Source organism: Entelurus aequoreus, linkage group LG24 (assembly GCF_033978785.1).
Source record: "Entelurus aequoreus isolate RoL-2023_Sb linkage group LG24, RoL_Eaeq_v1.1, whole genome shotgun sequence".
NCBI classification, from domain to species: domain Eukaryota; kingdom Metazoa; phylum Chordata; class Actinopteri; order Syngnathiformes; family Syngnathidae; genus Entelurus; species Entelurus aequoreus.
In genome coordinates, this window is record NC_084754.1 from 23,907,105 (window position 1) to 23,929,395 (window position 22,291).

General features: G+C 37.5%; 1 protein-coding gene across 2 annotated transcripts in view; it reads right to left on the minus strand.

Moving 5' to 3' along the window:
- Nucleotides 1–601: 601 nt before the first annotated feature.
- LOC133641434 (ran-binding protein 10) overlaps nt 602–22,291 on the minus strand; it is a 58,861-nt gene continuing 37,171 nt past the window's right edge. The window contains exons 4-15 of one of the 2 annotated variants that reach the window (XM_062035165.1): nt 16,286–16,453; nt 16,152–16,174; nt 15,145–15,329; nt 13,909–14,021; nt 12,866–12,974; nt 12,648–12,796; nt 12,357–12,573; nt 9,597–9,736; nt 9,281–9,432; nt 6,776–6,887; nt 6,314–6,455; nt 602–2,311 (exon numbers count right to left, since the gene is read on the minus strand). In XM_062035165.1, coding sequence (XP_061891149.1) covers nt 6,325–6,455; nt 6,776–6,887; nt 9,281–9,432; nt 9,597–9,736; nt 12,357–12,573; nt 12,648–12,796; nt 12,866–12,974; nt 13,909–14,021; nt 15,145–15,329; nt 16,152–16,174; nt 16,286–16,453 — 1,499 coding nt within the window. In that variant the 3' untranslated portion in view covers nt 602–2,311; nt 6,314–6,324. The remainder of the gene's footprint in view (nt 2,312–6,313; nt 6,456–6,775; nt 6,888–9,280; nt 9,433–9,596; nt 9,737–12,356; nt 12,574–12,647; nt 12,797–12,865; nt 12,975–13,908; nt 14,022–15,144; nt 15,330–16,151; nt 16,175–16,285; nt 16,454–22,291) is intronic. The other variant, XM_062035166.1, reaches the window with a different exon arrangement.

Genomic DNA, 22,291 nt, shown 5'->3' on the forward strand with positions numbered 1-22,291 from the left:
GCCATGTTTGTTGTTGTTGTTGCACGCGCCGTTTACGAGTAGCGTGTTTTTCCCCGTCTTTATCAAAATAGACTTATAGATGTCAACATTGTGTGTGTGCTGAACGCTTTACTTATGATTGTTGCCTTAAGTAAAAGGAGTGTGAGCTGCTTTTCACTTCGTTTCGTAAAATCTTGCACTCTTCCGTCCTTTTTAATAACCTCTCAAGGAACTCTGAAGAAACGCTTATCCTTTTTGCGATTTGTACAGCCGACAACAACAAGCATAGGGCATTTTTTTCCTCGATAAAGGCTCAATGGCGCCTAGGACTCATTGAGAACAGAGCTATCTTGACCGCCACACACATTGTGACGTCAGTAAAGTCCAAGCAATAGCCTCAGTGACACAATGACAAAGACTTTCGGAGCACAGGCAGTCCACAAGGAATAGATGCAAAATGTGTACGACAATAAAGCAAAAAGGCTTCTGTTGTATGCTCATGGATGTATTTTAATAAAAATAATTCTGTCAAAACAGAATACAATATTTCTTTATTTTAACACATTTTCAGTACACCCCCCCAACCCCCCCCCCCCCCCATTATGTTTTTTATTTTATAGGAGATTTTTCAAAGTCATGCTAAGTAGTAACAGTAACTATTAAAATAAAAATTCAAAAAAAAACCTTACTACTGTTTGTGCTAAAACTAAATATGAAATCAAAAACCACAATAGGAGATTGGTTGTGCACTGCTTTGGTGTGCAATGCCTCTGTGAGGCCTTGGACCTTCTAGAAAAATCTCTTTTTGACCCCAACGAGTCAGTGAGCAGACCAGTGGTCATGTCTATGCAGGGATCAAAGCAGACTCGTACTCAAACAACCACAATAGCAAGGAGTTTGCTCACTTTAGGGATGAAATGGAAGGTTCTGCTTGAGTAACAACTAAAAAGCCTGTTTGCTCGTGGTAATTATTTGACTATTAGAAGAGACGATTAAGTTTCAAATGAAAAATACTTGAGTACATATTCTGTGATGAAACCCATAAATGTATCTCCTGTAAATATTGAATGAGTGGAATTATACTTTGGAGTGGATCCATGTGTCACATGTCAGGGTGAAAAAATAGATACATCAAGCCATTGTTAATGCAGGCATATGTTTAATTCAAACTATTTGGGGGAAAAAATAGATTACCACTAAGATTGTCTTTGTTTTCATAATTTTATATTTTTTATTATTTAAAAAATATATTTTTATAACTGTATCCAGTCATCTAAGTTACTTTTTGCTGGCAAGTGTGACTTGATCTATGTCTCTCGAGGGAAAGTGGTGTTCACTAGTAAGATTACCGAAATGTACAGCACCCTACGAGCCATTCTCCATACCATACAAAAGTATAGTTATGGCAGAAACTGGTAAAAAAACTAAATGTTCTTTCAGCATAATAAATCCTCCAGTCATGTGACAATATTACAAGTCACAAATTTCAGGTTTAGGCTATATTTTTGCATTACAATTGATATAATTCACTCAATAGTGGTCTCATACATGTCACCTTTTATGACTGGACCTAGTAATTAGAAACATTATTTCTATCCATGCATGGATTCAGTTGCCATTTACTCATTAAAGCAATTAATCCCCTTATTATTTCTACTTACTACCACACACTGCAGAATAGACAGGATGCATTTGATTGACGAGTAGGGTTCACAAAACAGACACCCAACACGTCATGATTGGCTTTAAGCAACACTGTCGTTTGGAAAAATTAGTAGAAAATGGTGTTAGTGGCAGAATTTTGCTTCTGTATCCTTTGACCTTAATCACACTGGGTTAGCATAGTGCTTGTCTTTGTTTGGTTTAACAGTGCAACATGGATACACTCCCATATGTATATTTCAGGAACTTGTATCTTAGTAATGGGGATCTACAGGTGTTAGAATAAGTTGTAAGCATTGTGGAGCAGGATATGGTGGAAATTAAAATAAGTGAAATATTTCTTAAGGGAGCAAAAATCCACCAATGAAAAAAAGGGGATGATGAATAACTTTTTGTCGGATATGAGCACAACAAAGTGACAAAAAAACCTAAAATGTCTAAATAAACAAAAAATGTAATTAATCATCTTTAAATAGTGTCACACGTTTATTTGATAATACTAAATTAAAAAGGAAGCTTTCTTTTCTACTCTCCTTCTCGCCGCTCTTTTGTCAGGGCCACCGGCTGCGCTTCTGATAGTCAACCAAACACACCAATCACACGCATGCTTTTTTTCTCCGTAGCCATGACAACCTGCTGGACACGCCCTCTCAGTGCACTGAATAGAAACCTGTGGGGAGACAGATGGCGGTTAAAGAACAGCAATTTGGTATTATATTTCATTCAGTCATTCATTTTCTATACTGTTTGTCCTCATTAGGGTCACAGGTAAGCGGGAGCCTATCCCACTAGACTTCAGGTGAAAGGCAAGGTACACCCTAGACTGGTCGCAAGCCAATCACAGACTTTATCTAATTTTCCAGACTACAAGCAGCTACTTTTTTCTTAAGCTTTGAGCCCTGAGGTTTATGTAACGGTGCAGCTTATCAATGGATTTTTCCTCGCTAATGGCTAAATTATGGAATGGATTAAGCAAAGAAATTTAACAATGTAATAAAATGATTCACTTTAAAACTATACAAACGCAAAGTGTTTACAAAGTACAAAGAAGAAAAATCTTGTTAAACATCTTGAACCTTATTAAATAAGAGAACATTTTATTCATCTCCTCAAGAATGAATAGAGACATCAATGACTTTTTTGTTTGATCAGCTGTTTTAGTGCAGTGTTACAGGCACCGTTTTGAAACAATTAAGTGTATGTAAATAAACATTTACAAAATCTTTTTATGTGAATATCTTATTTTATAACGTACCAGTATATTCTTCGGCTTAAAGACCGTTGCGGCTATTATATGAAAAAAATATTTTTTTCTTCAAAAATGTTGTGGTTGCGGCTTATATACCGATGCAATATGGTATAAAAAAACAACCTTCCACACTTACATTCACAGCTATGGGCAATTTAGAGTCTCCGATTAACCTAACATTTGTAAAAAAACAAAAAACAAAAAAAAACTATATAATAAAAGCTTGATATCTGTTGGCAAATGAGATATTTTCAAATCTTTCATAAAAAATGCTGATCTACAGGGGGTCTGCAATTCGGTCCAGACGTACTCGGAAAAACGACAGAATTGTTTAGATTTTGGCCTCTATCCACAAGTTGTCCTTGTGTTGTGATAATTTGTGGTCACAATGCATTCCCATAAATGATTAATTATGTACATAAAAGAAAAGGGAACCACGTTGCTTCACTGACAAAGGACAACGTTACTCGTGTTCTTTTCAGGTAACTTTTTTCTCTTCGTTACAGTACATCACCCAATCGTGAGGCAGATTCTTCTGATAGCAGCGATTTAAAGAAAAGAATAGTAAAGGTGAATAAGGACGTGAAATTAGACAGCGTCTAATGCTCAGAAAGTAGAGAAATGCCTATCATGATTGGCTGAATTTATGCCCGGTCCATGCAGCTCAAATGCTTCAACCATCATTCAGGATAAAGATGATATCTTTGAACATGTTAAAGGAGAGGCTTTGTGTGGCCCTAAACAGGATTTTGTTTGTGGCCCAACTAATCCCATCGTCGCTGCCACATACCCACAATCAGTATGTTTACAAGCACTAAATAACTCATTATTGACTTAATTTAGTTGAAAATTGCTTTTTAAAACACATTTAAAACCTTATTTGGTTTATGACTTTTTAAAAGAGGATATTGAAGTCTAGATGATGTGATCATCGATTATTGTATCTGGTGTTCTACACATATGTCTGTCTTCCCCACGTGATAACCAGGAAGATCAGTAGCTGGTGCACTCTATGACATGTTTATGTCTTAGTTTCATCAATAGTCTTTTTCATTAAATGTTTGAACCAGTGGCATCATTGGGTCTTTTAGCGGGGCTAAAGGCTCCCTAAAATACCCTAAAACCTCACTTAATTATTTGGTGTTATATTTATTTTTTCACAAAATAGTGCTGACAAGTTTAATATTAAGTAGCCAGAAAGTGAGCTTTAGCAACCTTTCAACCTGTAATTATTCACTTAAATATGATTATAAATGTCAAGTTTCCTTTTACTTCACAGTGTAAAGTTCAGTACACAGTATAATTTATGCAGGATTAATATTTTTTGTGCATATATTGGAGGATAAGCCAACTCAGTCTTTAAAAACTAACACCTGTTTCGAACATTAATCAAGGTTCCTTGAACGCACCACAATTATGTGCTATGAGATGCAGACGTGGAACATAAAAAACTTTGTCCGATGCAGCCATAAATATAGAAATTATATTTATACTTCTTATCACCTCATACTGGTTCCTAAATGTTGGTGCTGTGTGTGAAGGCATACATGTGAGCTTTGATGAAGTTATGACATCTGTGTTGAGTGAACAGTTCCAAGACGGGTTTTCCACTAACAGAAGGGATAAAAATGTTGCATTTTTCCAAGAGGTGGCGTAGGTTCTTATATACATTCCTAATTTTTTTCAAACAACCTTATTATTGAACACTGATAGAAAATGTTAATCTAGCTAAACTTTTATGACTTTAGATCTAACTGATTTTTAAAATAAAAAAAATCTTTACAACAGCCAAGGCGTTGATCATGTGGCCCCACGAGTAGTTGTGGCCCCAAACAACCGCAAAGAGTTGGCCGGCAGTGACAGTGGACCAAGTTTTGCTGACAGACCAATTGGCGGAGGCGGAAATTTGAAAACTTTTTACTGAATGAGGACGGAAAAGTAAATGAAAGCGTGTAAGTGTGAAGGGCAGGCCCTGTGAATTGATGAATTTAATATGAAATTAATGGTGATGGTGATGACTATTTATTTATATATGCACCTTATTGCTTTTTTATCCTGCACTACCATGAGCTTATGTAACGAAATTTTGTTCTTATCTGTGCTGTAAAGTTCAAATTTGAATGACAATAAAAAGGAAGTCTAAGTCTAAGTCTAAGCAGCATAGTGTTCTAATTTTTGAGACTTATCCTCACAATGTTTCTCCCTCGCCTGCACCGCACCTTCTAGTGTGCGAAACATACATCCATCCATCCATCTATTTGCTACCGCTTGTCCCTTTCGGGTCACGGGGGGTGCTGGAGCCTATCTCAGCTGCATTCAGGACAAGTCACCACCTCATCGCAGGGCCAACACAGATAGACAGACAACATTCACACTCACATTCACACACTAGGGCCAATTTTAGTGTTGCCAATCAACCTATCCCCAGGTGCATGTCTTTGAAGGTGGGAGGAAGCCGGAGTACCCGGAGGGAACCCACGCAGTCACGGGGAGAACGTGCAAACTCCACAAAGAATTACAGGAACAGACTAAGAATATAGTAAAGAATATGTATCTTTTTTCAATACTGTTTCATTTAATTATTGTATTTAATCTTTTTATTGCTACCGTGTGTTCTTCATGTGCTCTGTGTACAATGTGAGAGACTTAGGTGTTGATTTCTGTAAAGTATAGGTATAAATTCAGAATGAGGACCGCAGTGTACTTCACCATAATGCATTTGAAATAAACAATCGAGGAGTGGTCAAAGTGCAATCTCTTTCACAAAAAAATGGTACATCTACCATTTTGTCAGTTCCTTACTGCTTTTATTCATATGTTTTATTTTGTCAGTCCTTTACTGCTTTTATTCATATGTTTTAGTAAGTAAGCATGCACTATTGACTTTAGATCAGGTTACTTACGTAGTAATGTGGCCATTAGTGATTATTCAAATGATTTGAATGGTCTTTAGTTTATGGTAATTAAACATTTACATTTCTAATAAAATGGAAGAGGAGGCATAGACAAAAGTGAATGAAGCAAGGCACATACACAAGCAGCAAGTACAAATGGCAAAGGCAAAGCTGAAATGAAACTCAGAATTGAATGATGTCCAAGGATCCACACTACAAGAAATCGATAATTACATCCAAATTTTAAAAACATTACAGTTATATTTAAAATCAGTTAAAACAAACATATTCCAGTTACTTTTGACCCCTGAACATTAAAGTATATGCAATATATTTGTAAAAGTGAAGGTGTTTACTTCAATCACATTTTAAATGTGGTGGTGTGTAAAAGCAAAACCATTAGAATACTTTTGAAACTTACTGTGTCAATGTGTGTGCTTATACACATGTTTTTATAAGATGTATTTTGGTCAAAACAATAAATACCTTTTCATTTTTTCCTGTACTTTCTAGTATAATGAATACTTACCAACATAAGGGCTAGAGCAAAAAGTTGTCTACTCTGGCAAAGGAGCAGGAACCAGATCGGACCCGAGCCATAAGCTGTACGCACTCGGTAGCCTGACCCAGTGCTAACACAAGAGGAGGCTGCTTGGGCAGATTTTGGGACTCTGGACATGATAAAACACAAGGTCAGAATAGATTGCAGTCCAAATGCATCAGCAATCACGCATAAATGATCCATCACACTCTTATTTCTTTCATTATTTCTGTATTCCTGAAAATGTTTACGTTTAACTACTGAGTTGTTTTCAATTCTCTATATTACTTTGTATGTTTTCTCATTAAGATGTGACAATAAAAACAACATAAGTTGACCAACACTATTTTGGGATCATTTCGTAAGAGTACCGCCATCACTTCATACACACAGCGGACTGTGTTTTGATCGTACACACTACATAGATGACCAGTGAGTGCTTTTCTTTACCCAGAATGGCGCTGTTGAGTGCAGAGCACAGTGACTCTCTCTGCGTGGGGTCTAACTGCTGGCCCACGGGGCAGTTCCATGGATCAGAGTACGCTAACAGACTGAATGCATCCTGCATTAAGACATACACACAAAATCTCAACAACATTACAGTGATTTTGACTGACAAATTACCTAGACTGATTTCAGTATTGTAAAATGATACGATACACCAATACAAATACTTTTTGGGACGTACTTAGAATTACAGGATTCTAAAACAAATAATTTGGTAAATTTACCCCCCTTACAAAGACATGAACAATACATAATTTTTATGGCAGGTTTATTTTTACAGAGAGAAACATACTTATTTGTTTATTTTTAATACATTCAGAGAACGTATCCCACAGATTATGAATGATAGGCCAGTTAATAGCCCATAAAGCACACAAATTAGTTCAGCTCCTTCTGGTGAAAACGAGTGAACTAAAATCTCTCAGATGTACACAACAACCCTGGTGACGAACTGTGCTTGCGAGCAAGGGTTTCTTCACCAAGTACTAAGTCACGTTTTTTTCTTTAGAATTTAATACTTATTTCATTCAGCAAAATACAAACTAATTTATAACCATATTCATGTTTTTTCTGAATTTTTGGTTGATAATCTCTCTATGAGCTAAAACGAACATACCAAAGAGATGGACTTTAAAGGGGTCAGCATACAAAACAAGATGGGGATCAAATCATTATTTAGAACCATTTGAATAGTTACATTGTGACCGTTGCCTTTGTTTGGGGGGTGGGGTGAGTGGGTGGATGATGACAATTAGAAGGGCCCACACTGCCACACACACAGGTAGTGAATGAGGTAGAAGGGCCCACACAGATATTCTTTTAGGGGGCCCAGAATTTCCAGACACTGCCCTGGTTGTGACATTATTATGGGAATAATAACCACAAATAATGACAAATAGTAATTATTTGGGACACAGGATTAAACAGAATGCAGTTGTACCTCGATTTAAGAGTGTTTTGAGATAAAACCTATCTCAGCTAATTGTTATGCTTGAAGTTGCAAACAAAAATTGCTAGTGTTAGCTTATAGCTAGAGATCAACATAACTTTGTTTGTCCAAGCACGGGAAGGAAGAAAGTTAGTGTGGAAAGACAATGCTGAGAAGAAGTAGATGATACTCATCAAATTAAATAGATACAAAATAAAAAACATGACAGAGAGAGTGTAGCCAACTTGAGAACGCAGTTGGAGTGCATCGCTGCTAGCCTGCACCATACTGAAGCAGAATGAGTCTAACAGCAACCAATAATGTTAAAATATTATCCAAACAGCGGACATTAATCCATGAAAATATGGAGAAGCTGCTAATGGTGTATTTGAGTGGGAAACAGTTCACAGGTGGTACTGTAGAGTCCACTCTCCAAGGTAAATGCTGTACATTATTATTACATTACTTCATAAAACTATGATGGTTGTTGGTAGTACATTCTATTGTATTGTTTGTATACAATACAATATTTCTTATCTACAAGTTTTTTGTTTTTTTTAAAGTATGTTACATGTTAAAAATTGTGTTGTTTTGGGGGCCCAAAAAAAAGATTCTGTAAGACTTTCCAAAAAGAATGGGTTGTGGTAAAAAAAAAATATATATACCATATATATATATATATATATATAATTGATTATTATGAATATGTGATAGAATTATGACTGTAGTTCCTTTAAAGAGGAAGCCAGTTTCACCAAGTTGGGACATCTATGGAAAAAATAATCTGTTTAAAATTAAGTAAGTGACACACATACACAGAACATTAATGTGAAAAGCTAAATTAAAAGTCTCAATAAAAACCAAACACAAAAAATGCTTCCTTTAGAACTTAATATATTACATCCAATTGCAGGCATGTAAATTAAACTTAATGAAAAAGACTGAAAATAAGCAGAGAGTCTGGGGGTCGGAGGTGGGGGGACAAGGGGGGAAACCTCCCCCGAAGCTCCTGGTTTTTCAGCAATTTTACATGCAATAATTCACAAAAAAAGCACAATTTAAAGATGTTTTAATGTTTAAAGAATTGAAAAATTATCAACAGCGTTTACATAAATACATACCCCATTCATCCAAATTAATCACTATGTCTGATTCAGTCACTATGTTATTTAGTCACAACAGTAATTACAGCTTGTGTTCACATCCACAGGATTTCCGACTATAAAAGGAAAAATCACATGCCTGCAATTGGGAAATGTAAAGTATCTGAAGCAAAAAGAGGAGCAAATTGTGTCTTTCATAACTCCTCAGATCTAGGTGTTGTTGAAAGAAAATGTTACAACTGACCTATTATAATTTTAAAGCTCCAGCAGCTTTAATCTTATATTTCAAATTAATCTTGATCCAGCAGTAAGACAGAACGTTGTCATCAGGAGTTCAACTAGTGCCATCAGGATAAATCTCTTTGGCACAGTTCTTGCATCAGTTTTAACAGATGTAGAACAGCTGTGTGTGTATACCTGCAACATCTTCTTGTGTGTGGTGTTCTTGCCATATTCACGACACAGCTTTTCATTCAGTGCCTGCAGCTCCCGCCCAAATTGTATCATCCTCTCTGTGGCTGCCTGGTTCCCTCCACAAAGTTGTCTGCTAGTTCTATATCCCTCATCTTCTGGCGACAGACACACATGCGACAACACAAATGCATACATTAAGCAAGATTCTTGTTGGTTGATAAACATAACAAGGAGAGTAAGCAATTGGCAAAGAACACAAAAGAGTACATGAAAAATGTTACTGAGTTATTGTGTTGCACAACTGAATACACTTCCGTACCCGTAACTCCATTGCCAATGCTGTTGTCGTCAGGCTGAAGGATCTCTTCATGTTTATATGTGCCGTTCATGATCCGAGCAGACGAGACCTCAACAATCCCATTAGTGTAGTGTTCTGCTTCTATTTCCATCTCACTGTCACTAAACAGAAATATCCAAAAACACAAACAGGAAACAGAAAGATTGTAATCATGGCAAAATATGATCCATCCCTTAAAATGTTAACATTTTAATCATCTTACAAAGATCAAATCTTCTGTAATTGTCCACATTGTGTATTACAAGTATAAATGCACATATTACACCATCAAATGTCAACATTATATTGAAATGTAGCTGCACAATCTTGAAATCAATATAAAATAATTAAGTCATTTTAAATATACTTTTCGGTTTGCATAGTCACATACATTATACTAAGGGCCTGATCTACTAAGATCCTAAACAACATGCGCTAAATAGTGATTGCAACTATAAAAGTTTGCCCATGCACAGTGCAAAAGTGGTGCAGACCCCCTATTTAAATGAGTTTTTGTGTGTGTTTACCGGCTGTAACCATGGAAACAGTCATTTACTGCACATCCATGGGTTCATGCTCAAACCCGTAGGGTTTTGCTATGTTGTGGAGCATGCAGCACACAACTATAATCTGCACCAACTTTTCTGAGCAATATAGAAGCTCCTCCAGTGTGATTTTAAACCGAACCAACTTTTTAGCACGCCTAAGGTGGGCTCTGAGATACCAGCACTGCAACCACGATGGATCCAGATGCAAGAAAATCCAGTTTTGCAGGAATTTTATTACATTTTAATATAGGAGATATAATTTGTTTAGGTCTCTGCCGTCTCCAAATCAGCCCTTAGGTCATCCGTCAGCTCAAAGATGGAATTGCTGGATTGATGTATGATATGTCAGCTTTTATAATTTCCGACAGTCCAAATATGCTGACACATGCACAGAGAATTGCCTGACTCCTCCCTGCTAGAATGGCCGCGGCATACCGTTTGAGCACAGCTGTGCCAGCTTGTTCGTATTTTCTAAACATGCTAAATAGAGATGCAAAAACAGCAACTGCAAACAATTTCAGACTTGACAAGTCAAATTGCGGGCACAAGATGATCACATTTTTATCTCCCTGTCACAGTACTTTGTGCAGTCTGATAATCTGCATTTATTCATACGGATGAGGGCAAACACGCTGAATGGATTTTGCTCACTATTTTACTAATTTAAAGGGGAACTACACTTTTTGGGGGGAATTTTACCTATCATTCACAATCCTTATGTGAGACGAGCACAAATTTTTTTTTTTTTATGCATTCTAACTCATAAATACACGCAAAAGTCAACTACAACGGAGCCAATGGGAGTCGCTCTATTCCGCATACACAGCGCTCCTAAAACAACCAAAAGCCTCGATCAACGTTTTATGTACATGTTGTAAGTATATGTGTAAGGTAGTAACAGGCAGATTCATAATAACATTTAATATTTACGTATTTTGGTGATTTTAAGGTAACGGCGACGTATTAATTTAACTTTTCCCTTCTCCAACAACAACTGACTACTACCACTAATCATGGCAGGCTTCACGAGGGACAACAATGACTACTTTGGGACAAACGATGATCCAGAACCTTACAGTATATTTTTGAGCCTGAATAGACAGAGGATGAGCTGCAAGTTTTAGAAGCTGTGTGATAATTGGATCCAGCTTTTGTGAAACATAAGCATCACTATTGCTAAGTGCTAAACAAGAAATACAAACTACAAACATAATAACACAATCACTTACGGTACAATGTCTACTCTCACTGGAATGCTGACTGAGGGGATGTTGATATCTTCCCCTTTAGATGAAGAATTAATCATAATCCCCCCCGGAGGTTAAAAAAAAAAAGTGGCCGCAAACTAGCGTTTTTTTCCATCTTTCTCGCCATCTCCGGGTCTAAGGTGGATGTCAAAGTTTACCAACGTCTCAGTTTATGGCAACAACCTTCTAATATCCAAGGTAAATATGTCAATATAGCAGCATAAGCTAGTTGTGATCACAACGCCGCAAAAAATAGGTAGTCTGCGTTAGCGCTTATAATAACAATATCACTATCCATCCATCCATTTTCTACCGCTTGTCCCTTTCGGGGTCGCGGGGGTAGCTGGAGCCTATCTCAGCTGCATTCGGGCAGTAGGCGGGGTAAACCCTGGACAAGTCGCCAATTTGTCGCAGACAATTTCACTAATATTTGGTTAATATTCCGGTCAGGAGATGTAAATGGAGTATTGTTGGCGTTTTTTAGACGTTTTTTTAGAGTGCTTTATGGGCGCAATAGAGCACTCCCATTAGCTGCATTTTTCATTTTATTTCATTTATTTGTTAGGACAATGTACAATTACATTATGCATAAAGCAGTGACGCTTGTACCAGACTGTAGTTAAAGCTAGCCATCTCATATATGGCGTATTTTACGGATTAAAATGCATAAAAAAAGAAAACATATGTGTTCTTCTCTTACATAGGGGATTGTGAATGAGACAATTCAAAAAGAGTGCAGTTCCCCTTTAAGAGATGCACTCCTCAGTGCGCAAGCTTCGTGGATTATCTTTGCAGACGCAATCAAGTTTGGACGTGTTTTAATACATGCATACCTTGAGTAGATCAGGCCCTAAATTAATAGAACACTGACTAACCGATATTGACTTTTTTGACTAGTTTTTTTCAAGCCAGTTACTTGACATCAGATCACAAGTGAGCTTTCCTACCTGGTTTCTTGGTTGCTATTGGCACTGTGTGGCTGGCTCTTGGTAGAGTCAGAGGAATTAGACTCTGAGTAGTTGATGGATGAAGGTGAGGAGGAAGTTGACGAGGAGGCTGAGGAGGATGTGCTGGGGTATTTGACGATGCTGCTAATAACACTGCTGTGGCTCTTTGATTTTTTGGTGGGAGTCACACCGTTACTGCAGGTTGGGCTGTCTACACCTGGGTAAGGAGAAAAATGCATGCATTCATCTTTCTGAAAATGCATCTGTTTTAACTTATAAAAGCAAGTGTACCTCCAGTGTGCGAGTGTGAATTTCCAGCACCTTGGCGAGGGCTAAGATTGGGTGAGGCAGGGTAACTGCCCTGGGACTTGGGAGAGCGAATGGTCAAGCAGCGAACCTCACTGTCTGTACCGTTCACCATTTCCACAAACTGACGACACCTAGAGGACAGAGCATAATGGTGTTACGTTTTTTATAATACATTCCGAGCTTTAAACATGCCATCTTACTTCAACATAAATAGAAGGTTTGGGTTGTGTTCTAACAGGCCAGGATAAAGTTGCTGAGTGGCTTCGATGGCTTCACCCACACGTCCTTCCAGCACCAGTTTCTGTATTCCTGTTTGCAAAAATTAATAGGTGTAATTTACACTATAAAATCAGATGGGTGTTACACAAGCAAAACACATGCCAAAAAGTAAAGTGGTACTTATAAGGGAGTTAAATATGTTTGCCTTGTTGCATTCACTAAACCCTTTAAATTGACCGGTAAAACCAGGGTTTGTATACCTTTTAATGAATAAAGGCTTCACATTTTCCTACCAATATTGTGCTTTTAGAGGTAAAGCAGCAACGGAGGTATGATGATAATAATGTTAAAGATTTTGTTTATTTCAAACATGTGTGACAGAACTACATTATATAACATCACTCAATTCACTATCTGAAAAGGAGTCGGAAGAAGCAGATCTTACTTTAATTCGACAACATTTCCATGTCTCAGCAATTACTGTCCTTATGTTTTGTGTTTAACATATTCATAATTTACATTTTGTGTTTAACATTTTCATACTTTACCAGAACACATGTGTAATAGTAGAGTTTAAAGCGTTAGTAGCTATCTTATTTGGTAATGAAGGATACGTAGCAGGGAAAATACAGAATATATGTTAAATATGACTGGTCAAACGATACAGAAGCATGGATGCCTTATAAATCACAAAGAGTGATATTGTGTATCGTTTTATCGTCCCAGCCCTAACAACAATGAAATATTCATTAATCAAATGTAATGACATTTTTAATCCATGAATTAGCGGATGATCCCTATAAAACAGCAACACAGTATCAGAGTTGTGTCAATACAGCTAGTGAGTGTGCCATACATTCACTGAGGCGTCATTTACTCATCTTTAATAAATATCTTAGTTAAATTATAACAATAATGAATTTGATTTTATGCAGCGATTATCTATACACCCAAAGTGCTTTACAACGAGACCCAGCTGTCAAAGAAATGGACTTGTGAGTGTACCGGTACTTCATATACATACTCTGTCTGTTCTTTATAGATGTCTGGTCTTCTTGTATCATGGTCTCGGTGGCTCTGGCAAAAGCTGTGGCAGTGGAATAATATCCGTGGTGGACTAGGTAGCTGGACACCATACTGAAGAAAAAATATAAAAATCATTAAATACAGTGGGTAGGGGAAGTATTCAGACGCTATTGAATTTTTCACTCTTTGTTTCGTTGCAGCCATTTTCTAAAATCAAAAGAGTTACATTTTTTATTATTGTACACCCAGCACATTGACAGAAAAAAACAGAAATGTAGATTGTTTTAGCAAATTTATTAAAAATTAAAAAACTCAAAAATCACATGTATGTAAGTAGTCAGACCCTTTGCTCAACACTTTGTTGATGCACCTTTGGCAGCAATTACAGCCTTGAGTCTTTTTTAATACAATGCCACAAGCTTGGCTCACCTATCTTTAGGCAGTTTTGCCCATTCCTCTTTGCAGCACATCTCAAGCTCCATTAGATTGGAGGGGAAGCGTTTGTTTACAAGCAGGATGTCCCTGTATTCTCCTGCATTTATCTTTTCCTCTATCTTGACTAGTTTCCCAGTTCTTGCTGCTGAAATCCTGGTTCACTGTAGGGATGGTATTGACCTAGTGATGAGCGGTGCCTGAATTCCTTTAAACGAGATGCCTGGCATTTACACCAAAGAGTTTAATCTTTGTCTCATCAGACTAGATAATTTTGTTTCTCATGGTCAGAGTCTTTCAGGTGCATTTTAGCAAACTTTTTACTAAGAAATGGCTACCGTCTGGCCACTATACCATACAGGCCTGATTGATGGATTGCTGCAAAGATGGTTGTTGTCCTGGAAGGTTCTCCTCTCTCCACAGAGGAATGCTGTAGCTCTGACAGAGTGACCACCAGGTTCTTGGTCACTACCCTGACTAGACTAAAATGAATGCAGCAATGTCCAGAGACATCCTGGATGAAAAAGGCTGTAATTACTGCCAAAGGTGCATCAACAAAGTATTGAGCAAAGGGTCTGAATACCTATGTTTATGTGATTTTTGAGTTTTTTTTATTTTTAATATATTTGCAAAAACTAAATTTCTGTTTTTTTCTGTCAAGATGGGGTGCTGAGTGTACATTAATGAGAAATAAAATGGCTGCAATGAAACAAAGAGTGAACCATTTAAAGGGTTCTGAATACTTTCCGTAACCACTGTATACTCATATACCCTGACTTGACATTTGCAGAAGGTAACTTACTTTTGCAGGACAGCTTGCCAGTCACCCAATCGTTCTCCTATTGGAAAGCGAGCGATCATACCATGGATCTTAGCTCGCCATTCACTCATGTAGTCCTCAATGTCAAAGACAAACGGCTGCTGTCCAAAGTTTGCATCAACAATCTCACCAGGAGTTTGAAGTCCCACAGTGGGATACAGATTGGGCTGGTTCAACAGGAAGGTAGAAAAGTTGTTGAATTAGAAAGTTGTTTCAGTTTCATCTAAATTAAGTGTTGTTATCATAAATAGATCAAAGAAATCCGCTATGTTTGTTTAGCAAACCGTCATTATAATAATGTGCCTTGCTTGAACAGTTGTTTAGTGTTCACAGCAAGCTGATCCAATTGATGCTTGCAAAAAAAACACTAACAAAAACAAACAAAAAAAAGGATCATAGTTTGTAAAATAATTTCAACTTTTAAAAAATTTAGCTACAGAAACAATCAAATCACACAATACTCTCATAATGAAGATATGCTTACATGACGGTTAATGGTAAAGGTAGGGAAGAAATACATTTTTAGATGCATCGCCATTCGGACATGGACGATTATAAAATCGATTAGTGAACGTCAATAATCAATTTATTAATTGGAAATAAAGTAATACTGACAGTTCTAAAATTTGGTTGACCGCAGCGAGCCACATAAACGAGAGATCGGACCAGCTCCTTTATTTTAGGGCACTTATGTTCCAGTTTAGCACATATTTCCATTAATGTGGGAATTTATTTAACTGTTTATTACAAATGCACTGTTTTTTTAAGTTGCAAGTGATAAATGCTTATTTAGTGAAACGAAAATAATGTAAAACTGCATCAATATACATAAAACGCATCAAATATCGATTTTTAAACGAATCGTAGCACCTGAATCGTAATCGTAACCGAATCGTAAGGTGCCCCAAGATTCCCACCTCTAGTGAATGGTACAAGAGTTTTTCAATAAAAGTCAAAGTCAACGCACTTATGTGATACAAAATACTTACCGGAAGGTCTGTGAAAGCCACACCTTTGAAAGCAAAAGGAAACATTTCAATTAATATGCATGAAGATTTCAAGAAGGCAACAAGGAATTTTTAGAACATTATTTTCTAAATCATGTTCATCCACCTCCACTGACCTAAACTGATGCCATTTTTGGTGTAAAAGCAAGTGTTGTTGATGAGGTTTACGCAACAGCCAATCACATCACCAGTGGTGAAAGTTGGGCCATAAGGTTGGCCAGTCCCAGAGGAGCAGAAGGAGTGGCCGTCATCTCCATGGTAACCATATGAGTGCTTGTCCCAACCTAAAATAGGACAAGGATTAGGATTAGCTTTTACTTTATACTTTCAAATCTTATGGGGGAAAAAATGCTGGAGCCCGTCAATTGAGATTGTCGTGACTCTCACTGGAATGACTGCCTGTTCAATCAAACAAACATAGTGTTGAAGAAAAGGTGATAGTTTGTCATTATTGTGTGCTGCTCACAATCACATTTTCCCAACTGATGACAACTTCCATCCATCCATTTTCTACCGCTTGTCCCTTATGGGGTCGCGGGGGTTGCTGTAACCTATCCCAGCTTCACTGGGGCGAAAGACGGGGTACACCCTGGACAAGTCACCACCTCATCGCAAGGCCAATACAGATAGACAGACAACATTCACACTCACATTCACACACTAGGGCCAGTTTAGTGTTGCCAATCAGCCTATCCCCAGGTGCATGTCTTTGGAGGTGGGAGGAAGCCGGAGTGCCCGGAAGGAACCCACGCAGTCAAGAATGCACTTTTTCGATTTTAAATTTACAAGCACACACTAAATGTCAGGATTTGCTTGGATTTTATTGATTTTATCATGTCCTTCCCATTATATATGCGCGGTGGTCAAGCTATACTTGATAAAGTATAGGGATCTATTCAATTGCATAGTTCGATTTTTTTGGCAGCCGAGAGGCTAACGGCACTTCCAATTAGCTTTTTTAAGCAAATCTGTGCCTCCCACAAGAGCAGTTCAAAGATGTCAGCAAACTCTTCTGGAGTTGTGATCACATTCAATGGGTCAGGAAGACTTCAAAATTGTTAAAAAAAAAAACAAAAACAGTAGCAGAAGCATTTTGTTTTAATTTTTTTGTGTGTCCTTTCCTGCTGATAGGAAGTGACGTTCATCATTTCTACAATGTGCCATGGTTTATACATCACTGGTTTGGGTGTTTCACTAGGAAAGCAAAGTAACAGAGAATAATGTCTCTAACCTCTGTCTTCTTAGCACTTATAGACGTGACAAAAGTTGGGTTGCAACTTGGTTGTGGAGGTTTTTTGCATGCCTTGCATGCGGTGGTAATACACACTCTCTGGGCTTGTGGTGGCGGATCTGTCTTGCACAGCGAATACTTTACCTTTAATGACCGCTGGTATTTGATTTCATGAAGCTTGACACACTTCTCTCTTCCACTTTTAACGCGTAGATCTACTCGCTACCTCGCTAATTAGCAAAGCAGATCTCTTCTGCACCGTTCTATTACAATTTGTTTCTGGGCGCGAAACAGAACTTTGTTACTAAAAAGGACAAGGCAATAACTGTACTGGAAAAAGGAATTACTAGGCAGAATGACCAAGTGATTACTGGACTTGGAACCAAACGGGACATAAGGTTGCATTACTACCAAAAGGAAGTTCCTCTTCTGTTAATTTGACAATGTCCTTTAAGTGTGTTAGCACCCTGTGTATAACGATTTTTCTTGAAAATTGGGAACATACTCTTATTTGTCTATATCAGTCATTTTGTATCATTTGTGTGTGATGTATGTGGGGTCTCTGTACGGTAAGGTATTAGATTAATCTGCTGACAGGGATATTGCCTCTAAAGCCAGGCTCACTGCTCCAAAATGCTAATGAAATGGGCAGGTCTCCACAGCGGGATCAGACACAGAGGTCAGCAGTAGAGAACATTGTGCTATATTAAGGGACGCGCATGCAATGATGCATGAGTTCCCCACAGTGTTAATTTTGACAGCAGTTTTTGATTTAGTTTTAGTTATATTTTAATCATTTAAATTGATTTAGTTTTAGTCGACTAAATTCCTCAACATACTGGTCGACTAAAATTAGAGTAAATGTTGTTGACTAGAATATTAAGTATAAAGTATAACACAATTTTGAAGTTGTCTTGAAACCATTTTTATGAAGGTTATTGCAGAGCATCTCAAAAACTAAATTCACAAAAAAAACCGCACTCCATGAATATATCAATAAATACATTCCACACTAACCTTACTGTGTGCATTTGTTTTTCAAATGTTGAATAATAAATGACCAAAATGGTCACATCAAGAAACAAACTCCACTACAAAATACATATATATATATATATATATATATATATATATATATATATATATATATATATATATATATATATATATATATATATATACACCGTAGTTTTCGGACTATAAATCGCAGTTTTTTTCATAGTTTGGCCGGGGGTGCGACTTATACTCAGGAGCGACTTATGTGTGAAACTATTAACACATTACCGTAAAATATCAAATAATATTATTTAGCTCATTCACGTAAGAGACTAGACGTATAAGATTTCATTGGATTTAGTGATTAGGAGTGACTGATTGTTTGGTAAAGGTATAGCATGTTCTATATGTTATAGTTATTTGAATGACTCTTACCATAATATGTTACGTTAACATACGAGGCACATTCTCAGTTGGTTATTTATGCATCGTACACTTATTCAGCCTGTTGTTCACTATTCTTTATTTATTTTAGATTGCCTTTCAAATGTCTATTCTTGGTGTTGGGTTTTATCAAATAAATTTCCCCAAAATATGCGACTTATACTCCAGTGCGACTTATATATGTTTTTTTCCTTCTTTATTATGCATTTTCGGCCGGAGCAACTTATACTCCGAAAAATACGGTACATCACATACTTATTTTCTTTATGTATTAGCTTGAACAATTCAAATCTGGTCAATTGGGTTGTCAAGTTGTGCAAATAACTGAACAATGTGCCGAGGACATCGATTAACCTGCACTGTACTTGCTTATTAAAGTGGCGGACAAGCTTGCCCATTGTGTACACCAAAAGTAGTAGTAGAGTAAGCTGTGTTGCTCCTGCTCTACAGTCTTTAATAGTAACATTTATATATATACTGACAAATTTGTTTTCTGTATTTTTGGACTGGCTCTTTCAACATTTTGGATTGCCGACCCCTGTCCTAGTGTCATTGGAGCCGAAGTGTACAACTGTGTTCGCGTAGCGAGTGGTGCGATTAGCCTGTCTTATGTATTTACTTGGCCTGTTGCAAGTCAGTTCCCTAAGACTAGCTTCAATGCCGAGTGCTCTGGTCCCGGGAATACACTTAATTATGGCTGGTTTACTAAACTGTATGTTCCGTGTGATGGAGTCCCCTATGACTAAGGTGTGGTGTCCGGTAGACTAGGGTGTGGGATGAGCTAAAGGGCTAAATATATTATGCCTACTATGTCACCGTGGCTTGTAGGCCGCGTCGGGCAGCTACAAACTGGGCTAGTCAGCTCGCTATAGCTAACGCTGACAAACGTGTCTGCAGCGTCTAAAGTTACGAAATTACTCTGGCGGATACGGCCCTCTACAAGGGCCAACCTATCCATGAGAATGCTGCACGAAGAACAGGGAGCCATACTCACGTTGGTTCTTTCACCGAGTCGAGTTCTTGTTGCCTTCGGAGCAAAAGGCAAAGGGTAGCAGCGACGTGAGGGAGTAGACGCCTTCGGAGCGCAATGGCTTCGGACCTGGACTAGCTTAGCTTTTTTATCTTAGTAGCTAGCTAGTTAGCTTTTAAGTGGCAAACAGCACAGCACGGGACTAGTTTACCTTTGCCAACTTAGCAGCTAGCTAGCTGGAAGAGAGCAGTGAAACGCTTTGTAAGTTTGACAAGACTACTAAATATGTTGGAGAAGGAATAAAGAAAGCTGTAAAACAATTATAATAACTTATCACAGTTAATATCATTGTGGTATAGTTAAATGTGCTCAAAAAGTACTGATACACACACTGAAATATTTCCACCGAGTTATATATTTTTAAACTTAACTGAAACAAATAGACACACTGTTTGAAAACCCATTATTTTGCATGTCTTGTGTTTCTTATGCTTCACTGATAGCGTTTTAGTTTCTTATCTACATTAATGTCTAAGCTTTTATTCTTTTAAATATTGGTTTGTACTGTAACTCTTTAAGATGTATTTAAATTAAAAGTGCGTGACAAATAACATCAAATTATCTAATTATGTATTACTTCTGGCAGCCGTTGTTTTGTGTCCCACAATGTTCAGTGGTTCTCGAACACACCGTAAAAATACCTCAGTCATTGTGCACAATTGAATATCTTAGTTGCTCAGACAATAATGTTTTTGTTGTATTAGTTTCTTAGTGGGGAAACACATTAATGCTTCATGTTAGCATTTAAGCTAGCCAGCTGGCACCAGTCAGTCCGTGAGTTTATCAAAATGCAGTTTTCAATCTTGGTTTTTCGCTCATTTTAATTTAAAACGATAATGAGAGTGCCTAGATAAATGTTACACCCCTACAACACAGTGTTGTTTTCCCAGTTAAATATCCAATTACCTTGCCTTACAAAGACAGTAGTTCTGATTGGACACCTCTGTGGTTTATCCCCGCCCCTCTCCTACATGCAAGTATGATTTGATAAGATTCCTAACTTGTCCCACCTGCATAAAGACGAAATAAAATATGATTGGATTTCGTCTCTGTCAAAATGTTCATCTCGTTTTTGTTCATCGGCTAAATTGTCAATTAATTTTGTCACCGTTCATTTGTTGTGATTCGTTATAGTCCTATTTTAGTAATAGAAAAAAAGGTCGGAGACTACAATTATTTTTAGTCAAAAAATTAACACTGATTCCCTCGTTCGCGTGGGTACATATAAACATAAATGTGCACAAAAAACACAAAGTTGCAAGATATTGAGAAGTATGGTGACTGTCTGTCTGTAGGTCTAAGGCAGGTGAACTAAGTTGCATTCATAAACAGCCATACAAACAGTATACATTCAGACTTAAAGAAATCAGTAGTATCTGTCAAGCAGGGCTACTGTCCATTTGAATCCTAGCAACCAAAAATATTTTCATGACTAATGCTTGTACAGGGTAAAAAAAATAAAAATGTTCCATGTCGTTCCACCCAATGACACATTGGAATCACGAGTGATCTTTGTGTGCATGTGTGTTTACAGTCAGATGAACCGGGTGCCCTTGTGTCCACAGTAATCTACAAACATCGACCCACAAAGATATCTTGAATGGTCAATAAGCAGGTCAAATGCCGCAGATGGAAGCTCTGCAATATGATTGGTTACAACATGTAAAAGTTCTGATTTTGTCAGCCTTTCAGCTACTACCCTCACCAACTACTACCGTATTTTTCGGACTATAAGTCGCTCCGGAGTATACGTCGTACCGGCCGAAAATGCACAATAAAGAAGGAAAAAAACATATATATGTCGCACTGGAGTATAAGTCGCATTTTTGGGGGAAATGTATTTGATAAAATCCAACACCAAGAATAGACATTTAAAAGGCAATTTAAAATAAATAAAGAATAGTGAACAACAGGTTGTATAAGTGTACGCCATATGACGCACAAATAACCAACTGAGAACGTGCCTGGTATGTTAACGCAACACATCATGGCAAGAGTCATTCAAATAACTATAACATATAGAACATGCTATATGTTTACCAAACAATCTGTCACTCCCGGTCGCTAAATCCGATGAAATCTTCCTCCCCGGTGTCACCTCTGGTATGTCCTTTCTTTCTGCTGCTCGATTGCCTGTGCTGCATATTTCACAACGTACAGCTTGTAATCTGCAGTATATGATTTCCTTTCCGGTGCCATTTTAGTTCAGCCCTTCTCAGTTTTTATAAGTTACTGCCAATGATGATGTGATCCATTTTAATAGCACTTAGCATTCCATGACCCACAATGCACTTCTGCCACGACCCTCCCCCGCAAAATTCTTATTGGTTGACGTGTGAGTGACGATTGCTGACGTGTGTGTGACGATAGCTGCGATTTGCTTTGTCTCTTACGCGAATGAGATAAATAATATTATTTGAT